The following is a 9849-nucleotide window of genomic DNA, read 5'->3' as shown; positions in this document are numbered from 1 at the left end:
ATTAAAATATGGCATTGATAGAGAATAAAAGCAAAATATACCAGCATTGTTAGATTTACCAAAAATCATTTAATAGGATTATCAACATTCGACTAACTTCTGCCAATAAATGCACACCTCCATTAGTAATGAATTTCATAAGCGCTAGCCTCCACCGATTTGTAAGAAAATCAAGTATTGACCAGGAAGTCTTTTAATTGATTGGTTGGTCCATTATTGATTCACTTACAAATTTAAAATTTTGACATTTGTGCAATTCAAGCTCTTTCTGCACCTAGTCAGATACGTAATGTTGGTTTATATTTACCACAATACGTTTTATGTCATGAACATTATCAATTCTGCCAAGTAGAATCTTTGTGTTGAATTTAATAGCTAAGCTGTGTCAACAAAGGGTAGAAGTTAAAAGATACCAATTGGACTGTTGTGTTACATTTCCATGATTTAGTCTGTTCTCCAATATTTACACTTTTGTGTATGCAATTATTTGAGGAAGAAAAAAATTGTCCAAATGTCTTTGACCCCTTAAGTTGTCTGTCAAGATAAGTTTTCAAGATGTCAGTTCCTACAAAACTATGCATGACAAGTCAAAAATATTTAGTGTGTTGATTTTTTTTACAGGTATAGGTATCCATCTGACATTGTCATTTGATATCACGGTTTGATTCCATTTATACGCCCCAACGACCAGTCTTGACCAGTCGCTATGCAATACATCGGAAATATAAATGCGTTTATTTAAATTAGTACTGGTCTTATGTCACATATGGGTTTGATCTCATTTTGATCAATTTACGACTTGAATTAAGCCTTTTGCTTAGTAATGATTCATGCTTATTAAATAATGTCCTGGATTTGGGTAAGTTATAAGGAGAATATGGTTGTTTAGTACATACATAATCTTAATGACGTTTTCAGTATTCAGGATAAGGTTGAACTGTTTTTGAAAATCGGTTAAAAAGACTCGATTGCGCTGATGATTCCAAATAATTTTGAAGTACAGTGACCAATATTAGAGTCAAATTCAAAATGATGTCATATGTTTATGTAGAACAGGTTTATTTGTAATTTTGTCTCACTTGCAGATGTTTTCGGCATTTGTAGTGTAGGTTTTGTAGTGTGGCTGTCATTTTTATTCTGGTTTAATTGAGTTCAGTGGTTTTTTTAGTTGGTCTCTATTGAGCAGTGCTAATATTTTACCGTTTTCTTGGCGTGAAAAAGTTCAAGACCTAATTATGTCATACAGAGTTTATTATCGAATCATAAAAAAAACCAAATACACAAAGAAGAAACAAGATGAAAATCATCACTGTCATATACAGCCATCTTCGTCATTGGTCTGAAAGAATAAAAACAAAAAATATATTCAATGCCAAATATATATTACAACGCAGAAAATAAATGCAACAAAAAACAGTATTCACAATGTGTTTGGAGGGATAGATTCTTATCAAATTTATGTTTTTGAAAAAGCAGATTTCAACAGATTTTTATAGTTCGTTCTTATGTTGTACCGTTACACAACTGTCACGGGTTATAAGGGGAGGGTTGTGATCCCGCTAACATGTTTAATCACGCCAAATTGTTATGTATGTGCCTGTCCCAAGTTAGGAGCCTGTATTACACTGGTTGTCGTTTTTCGCTGTGTTACTTTTTTTCGTTCATATTGTTGTACATTAGTTTTCTCCATTGAATTGTTTTACATTTGTCATTTAGGGGCCTCAATAGCTGAATATGCGGTATGGGCTTTGCTCCATGTTGAAGGTCGTACGGTGACCTATAGCTGTTAATGACTGTGTCATTTGGTTTCTTGTGTAGAATTGTCTCGTTGGCAATCATACTGCATCTTCTTTTTTATTTTCATTGAAATGTTTACACTTGTTCATTTTATCATTTTGGTTTCGCAAAACATTAGTTTTTGGTTGATTGATCACTGCTTGCTGAACGTCCGGTGGTAAATGTTTCATGTATATATTCAGGATGAGTAAAAGTTGTTTAAAAAGGTAGATGAAGGGATTCTTGACGGGAATGTTGGACTGCCACTTGACAATGAAGGTAAGTTGAAAAGGGGCTGATGGTCTGAGAAAAGGCCATGCAGTTATTGTGATATGTTGGTTTAATAAGAGAAATAATATACCCATATACAAGTCCAATTTTCAATTAAATCAACCTACCATAGCTTTTTATAAGCATCTGAATATTTCCCATAATATCATCCCAGTTTTCTTCTTGAAGGTAAAAGAAGCTTGTTACATATCCTTCTAACTCTAAAAGTAGAAATATAAAATTTAAGCAAAAATGATAGCTTTTAAATGTACATGCACACGGCCGACACTCGGCTAACCGAGAGATAGGTCGGTTAATCTATATTGAGTATGCGGCTATATCGGCGGTTGGTCTGTTAATCGGGTTGGTTATACGTCTGTTAAGAGTAAAACGCACAATTTTAATATTAAAATCTATTTAATATACAGATTTTAGGTACATTATAAGAATCAAATCAAAAAAAGAAAAGTGTCTGACAAAATGATATATATCATAGAACATTTTCCAACTGTAAAAATATTTCATAGTCTGCGCAGTTTTCAGTAAAACTAAAAGGCGTCGCGCAAGTATGTAGTATTTATGCTTATACGCATAGCAATTTTTGTAATGAAAGGCGAAAAAAACAATTTTAGATATCATTTAAAGGACACAAAATCGTACTTTGGTTCTAAAATATCAATTGAAATTAGTAAATATTTCATAATTGTAATATAACGTGAGTAATACCACGTTTTAGTGAACATTATGGGAATAAAGTCTGTTAATGGGTTGGACAATTGAAATTGTGTCAGTTAAGAGTTATTTAGCCACGACAATAGTTGTGCTACCTTTATATTTTCCCTTTAAAACAGATAAGAATGAGATGATCTTGAGTAAAAAAAAATGACAATACGCTGCAACAGTATCCTTCTAGTAAGAACATCTTTATTTTGACTTCCTTTGCATTTTATTAAGGGGTGTGTCACTTCAATATATGGATATGGATTGCCTGCTGGAATATGCATGAATCTATTGTTAACGTTTTCTTCAGCCTTAAGGTAGATAGGGTGTCTTCCTCCATCTTGGATTTTGAAATACCAGAAAACAAGGTCTAGAACTTTAATCAAATTTTCAAATTTTGAGATTGGAAGGTAATTCATGTGTAAGAATTTTCATTTTGATATAGAAAATGTCATGTTTTATTATATTTATGGTTGTATTTTTCAAAAAAACGAATGCTTTTGTTTGATTCAATTTTTTCCAACTTTGCCAAATAAGGGGAGACAACTCAAATGCAAGGGCAGATAATTCAGATAGTGTTACTTTTACAATAGAATGTGTTAGGAATTTACCAATTTTACTATGTAGCAAGAAAACAAGTCCGATGACCCCATTTTTTCTTTTTCTTATCTGAAAGCATAATATTGGAGCTATCTTCTCATATTTTATCTCAAAATTCTATGGAGTAGTTTTCGTTTTATGACGCAAAATTGGGTTTTCCATGCATAATCTATACAAAATCGGACAATTTTGCACAACCTGTAGTGTGAAAAGAAGTCCGGTGACCCATTCTTTTTATTAATGTTTTTAAACAAGCAGAATATAAACTACATTTTGGCAAATTATTAAAAAATTCTATGGATTATAATTTAGACACCCCATCTACCTTAATTTTTGTGTCTGTTCAAAATAGCATGTTCTCAAATCCGTCCGAAAGTGTCTTTCTAATACAACACAGGGTACATATAACGTGTTGTCGTTCTCATATGCACATGATATTTGTCACTGGACGTACGTTAAACTCTAAATCGTCAACATCATCCGATTGGTTCTTTTCCAAGTTCTATTACTAAATCATCTGTTGTTTACAAATCAGTCTAAAGAAGTAAATGGAAAGGAGCGAATGCAGCTACATTTGGTTATCTTAAGTTTTAATTCATTTTATTCCGTTTAGTTCCTTTCTACATAAGTGCAGAGGAGAACTGCAGTTGTCCGCATGTAAACGTTTAGCATTTATTACCAATATGAGTACATAGCAATCCGTTACTGTTTAGTCCCTAGTGTTGACAGTGGGTTACTTGCCATTAATTTTTATACCCCTTCCAAATTTAATTCTCCATGTTTAATGCCTCAAATCGCAAGAACGGGGGTGAAATTACACTGTAAAAAAATTTGGGACCAGAATTTTAAAGGAAAGTAGTGATTTGGTCCAGCTGAAAAAGGTTGAAAATTAGCACTTCGGAAGCTGTCATTAGATTTCAAGACGCCCTAAACATAAAATTGTCCATATTTTGAGTTAGAGCCGATGAAGTTTTCTATAATTTTGATATAATTTGTCCCAAAAGTAGTACAACACACTGTAAAAGTTTCTCTGAGAAAGCGCAGGTGGGATTTTTTTTATTTTCATTTATGTTCTAAAAGAAATGCACTACGAAATAATTGTGTTCTCGGACCTGTTTCATGTCTTTATTCTCAAACAGTTATTATTTTTTTCTATCTTTTTTTTATTAATGCATCACTTCCTACTGTCCTTATCTATTATTCTATATATTCTGTGTTTCCATCCAGATTCTCGTGTATACAATGAGGGTCCGGATTGGGGGTGTTGTTTATTTCTATATTCTTTAAATTGTCTGTTACTTTTCTCTACATTTTATTTTATCTTACTCATTATTATTTCTTTATTCTTTATATATTCTAGCATCCCAATATATTTTACTTACTGATGTTTGGTTACATTACGACGTGTATCTCTGATTTATATACTGGTTAATACCAATTTAGATACAAATTAGTGTCATTCATGACAACCTAAACAGAATCCACATGATATATGCGACCATTCTTGGATGAAATCAATGGATGTATAGATTATAACATGCCCTTTTCTATATTAGCCCTGGTATCATCCCGAGACTCCCATATCGGCCTCGAGGCTTTAGCCGAGGGCCGATATGGGTCGAGGGATGATACCAGGGCAAATATGGAAAAACATGTTATAATCTTTAAGCTATTTATCACATATTTAAGTGTTGCAGAAAAGAGGGAAAAAAAGTTCAATTATAACAATTTAATGAAACATAACAGGTAAATCTTAAAAATTTATCCGTATCCGTAACAAATATGTGATAAGATATAAATAACACATAGCTGAGAGGGTGATAGAGAAGACTGGGTCCCGAGAAAACATTGTCAACCGCGGCGAAGGGATCGATACCGATCTGCTCTATCAACCTCTCAGCTATGTGATATTTGATTTATTATAATGAATGTCCTATCATCATTTTCTTTAACAGATGAGTTTTATTATAAAGTATTTTCTATGTAGTCGCGTACTTGACAGCGTAACGGGTATTTGAAAAATCATCAGAAGTGAAGTAAATAGACAATAGTAGTGCATTGACTTGACATATAAACGATACAAGGAATAGGCCCGAAACAGGAAAAAACTCTGCTATCAAGAAAAAATTGAAATATTTTTAATTGTTGTTATTTTGTTATTGTTATTTATTTTATTTAAATTTTGGGAAAATACCCCTTTCAAAAGGCCTCATATCTGGCTGAGAAATATACATCACAATGAACATGATGAAATGTACATCACCAGTTGAAGCCCATCGATGGTGAACGAATGCGTTTAATATCAACAATAAGCATAACACACAATGATTTATAGGTTTTAAAGTAAAAATATTAACAAGTGAAATACGTTTTTCCAACAATTGTAAAAGAAATAAGTTTGAGTCGATCCACGCTTCGTTGTATAGTAAATTAGAACTTTAAGCATTGTCTATAAAATAACTTGATGTAGATTCACTGATTCATTGTCGTTTAAACTGCCGATTTTTGATTGGTCTAGCCGAGAGGGTGACATTCCAAAAAATTGTCACCCGCTCAGCCATGTGATAGAGTAAATTAACACCTTCGTATTAGGCAATCAAAATATGGCATTTTAACATGATGTATAACTGAGACTACTGTGTTAAAGTAGTCTCAGTGTATAATAATAATTTAATATTACACTTTTTTATATCAGTTTTCAATATTCATGGCCTAAATTCATTGTTCATGTCAGTGTTTCCGTATATATTATGTTTCATTGCTCATGTGTTGTTTCCGTTTATTTTAGCTACTCGTCTTGAGCCTACCCATTTGATCCGATAACACCCCATACAGCAATAAAATTATACTTTTATTGCCATTCATAACTCTTAACAGACCAATTAACAGACCGGGTTTTATACATCCGACCCATTAACAGACCAGGTTTTAAATAAAGATTGATTTATGTCACCAAAATACCGATTTGTGTGTAGATTTTTCACACAATGATATCAATTTGGTTGACAAACATAATGCCTGTCTTTGTTCGATGTTCAAAATATCGCATGCAAGTAAATTCAACCAACGTGTCTTTTTGTGTACATTTTGTGTGTGTAAAATGTGTATAAATTTATTGATGAGTAACACGCCTTTTCATTTTATAGATCGTACATCGAAACTAGAAAAATAATAATTACACCACTGGATTCAGTAGATTGAATTGTTTTGTTAGACATGAATAATTTTTATGATAAACATATATTTAAAAAGTTACACAATGAAACATGCAGAATTTCCAATGGTTTCCTCGATAACACCTGATTAACAGACTTTAGCCAACCCGATTAACAGACCCACCGCCGATATAGCCACGTACTCAATATAGATTAACCGACCAATCTCTCGGTTAGCCGAGTGTCGGCCGTGATGCAGTTAAATATATGCGTATTGAATTATTTTTCTCCATTTCACATTCCCCATGAATATCTATAAGCTTCCTCTTATATCTGTTTCATTTCACGTGTTAAGATTTTAATTGTATTCGTTGTGCAACGAGTACCTATCATATTTAATTTCCATATAAAATACAGCACCCATGCTTGACTGCCTGTGTTATTCATGACAATTTTAATGCATAGAAAAACAAACAAAAAGCTTGAAAGAACTCCTAATTACATGGCTGTAGCATAACAATTGAATAAGTTATAAGAACTGAAGGCTTGTTTCTTATAAATTTTATGTAGGTATAAAAGCGTTGACCGTGCGCACATTTAATAAGAAGAGCTTATGTGTTTCATAGGATTCGGTCAACGCTTTTACACCCCAATAAAAATATAAAAATGATAATTTAAATCTTTTAACACTTACCTTCAATCTCTAGCTCTTCATTATTGCAAAAACTTTCTTTTATGAGTTCTGAATAAGAGAGAAAAACAAAGAGGTTGAGTTGCCTCTTAGAGCCATTGTTAGTGTATCATTTAATGATTTAATTTAAAAGTTTATATTCCAGTTTGTAAAAAATGTAGACTTTCAATTATTAGATGCGAAATTTGAGACATGTCAGCCTTAATTTCCTATCTTTGCAGCTGGTGTAAGGTACCGTCGAAATTGATTTCAAATAATAAATTGCAAAATTAAAGAATTAAATATGTTTAAACTAAAATTAAAAAACTTTTAAGCCATTACAAATATTCAGTAAAATTGTCAAACATGAAATTTAAATATATATATTTACCTTCATTGCATCTTCCCCATAATAGCCACACTACAGCACAAACGATCAAAACGAAAACAATAGAAACTTTATAAAAAATGTTCCATGATACAATTTCAAACCTAAGAGAATCCTACAAAAAAAAAAGAAAAAAGGAAATTAATGGGTTTCAAGCAATCTGTAACTCAAAGTTTTGCTTGAAATCGAACATTTTCATTTTCGATAATACTCCAGAGTTGGAGAGCAAATTAAAGGAAATTGAAATGGAACTTAATCCCGAATATAACGCAACCTTAGACTCAGTTGTTAACTCGAACTGGAACTGGTACTCTTTCTTGATTGTTCACCACATCAACAATTAATCGATCTGTGTTTCGCTATGCAAAGTATCGAAAAGTATAAATCTGATTTTTGATCCTGACATTGACCAATAATTACAATGAGAAAATAACTTTACCTTATAATCAATAAATTCCAATTCACTAGGATCAAAAACAAATTCTGGTTCCTTTCTGAAAGAAAAAAAAACCAACATATAATCTGTCTTGAAACTAAAAAGTAGCCATCCTTTTCATTTGTATAAAGACATTTTCATATTTTTCGAACTAGTGAATTTATTACACAATTGTTGTAGTGGTTAAACAATTAAAGTTACTCGGCAAAAACAATAAATTGGTATACTGAACAAACTAAATGAGGCATCAATTCTAATCGGTTATTTTTGAAATTTCTTGTATTTGCATAAACTAGTTCGGAAACGATGGAAATAAACACCATCAACTATAATCACTTGCAGTAATAATATTTGTACATTTTTATACATGGATTCCTTTGTCGTCACTGAATTTCAATTCTTCTTTATGAAAATTAGTGAATGCCGCGAAAATGTTTTTGCTATTCTTTATTAACTTATGCTGGTTTCTAGTTTTTTAATTGTAAATTCTACTTATAATACTGAATACTTAATCCAGACAATTTTTATACTCACAGTTCTACAGTAGGATTATCTACAGACCACGGTTGCACTAGGAACATAGTAAAAAGACTTGCTAACAAAATAACAGCCATACTAGCGAATTAATCAGCGAATTCTGTACAACGAACAGTAACACAACTACTTTTTTCACTTTTCGTCAAGGCTTGGGCAATAATGGTAGCTAATGGTTTTACGTAACGTCACAGTTCTCCAGTAAAGACAACCAACGGCATGCACAACGATATCGATGTAGACGTTGCGCTCCATGTGTATACAAAAAACTAAACTGCAATCAACGAACTTGACTTTTTAAGTGTTTGGTAAACGATTGTTCTAGTAGGGTCAGTTATTTTTTTACTATTCACAACGAAATTCATTTTTTCATTGATAATATTTAAAATAAGATTAAGGAGATGTGGTATCCTTGCCAATGACAACTTTTCACCAAATATCAAATGAAGCGGATGTGAGGAACAAAAGGTAACCGTAAGACCTTCAACAATGAGAATAACCAATACCGTATAGTCGGCTATTAACGGCATCGACATAAAAAATATAAAACAATCCCTTTGAGTGAACGTACGGCCTAATTCATAACAAAATAATTTACGAAAAACTAATATGACAGATATAAACCAACGACAGCCCCTGAAATACAGGCTCCTGATTTGGGACAGGCACATACAACTGATATGTGGCGGTCTTAAACATATTTGAGAGATATTAACTATATCCTTACATGAGACAGTGGTGTAACAGCACAACATAAGAGCAAACTATACAAATCAGTCGAAAAGGGCTTTACTCATTAGATCGACACAAAGCAGACAAACATATCTGAACGTGACAGGATATCATATGTATCCATTCCTCATCCCTATACCAACAAAAAAGACATTAAGTATAGATCTGAAGGTATTCGCAGTCACTAACAGCGCTAATAGCAATAAAGAAAATGATTGTATCAGTCAGTGCCACATCTAACATCCAATGGATTTAGTGTAAAGGCTTCATTATCAGTCAGAGAAAAACACGACCTTGTGCAATGCCAAAATATAGGTATCGACAGATTGTCGTATTTCGAAAAAAACAAACACATGTGCATAACAATAATATGTATTATCACAGCTATGTATTATTAAAGGGTCATAACTCCTGAACATAATAATACCAAATTTGACCACGACAAAAGTGAAAATCGTCAATATTCCACTTGCCTTTAATTTTGGCCCCAACAAGAACATATTAAAGATAGTTGAACAGTTTTGGTTCAAAAAGTTCTCAGCGTATTTCACAAAAATAACTCAAATGG

At 32.4% G+C, this 9849-nt stretch overlaps 1 protein-coding gene across 1 annotated transcript; it reads right to left on the bottom strand.

Moving 5' to 3' along the window:
* Positions 1–1233: 1233 nt before the first annotated feature.
* Positions 1234–8698, bottom strand: LOC143049061 (uncharacterized). Its single transcript, XM_076222850.1, has 6 exons — positions 8550–8698; positions 8019–8073; positions 7583–7694; positions 7216–7263; positions 2175–2267; positions 1234–1339 (listed from the first exon to the last, which is right to left on the bottom strand). Exons 1-6 carry the CDS (start codon positions 8627–8629, stop codon positions 1332–1334), a joined length of 396 nt encoding a protein of 131 aa, XP_076078965.1. The 5' UTR covers positions 8630–8698; the 3' UTR covers positions 1234–1331.
* Positions 8699–9849: the final 1151 nt, after the last annotated feature.

The sequence above is a fragment of the Mytilus galloprovincialis genome, chromosome 10, assembly GCF_965363235.1.
Source record: "Mytilus galloprovincialis chromosome 10, xbMytGall1.hap1.1, whole genome shotgun sequence".
Lineage (NCBI taxonomy): Eukaryota > Metazoa > Mollusca > Bivalvia > Mytilida > Mytilidae > Mytilus > Mytilus galloprovincialis.
This window is presented reverse-complemented; position numbering and strand designations above follow the sequence as displayed.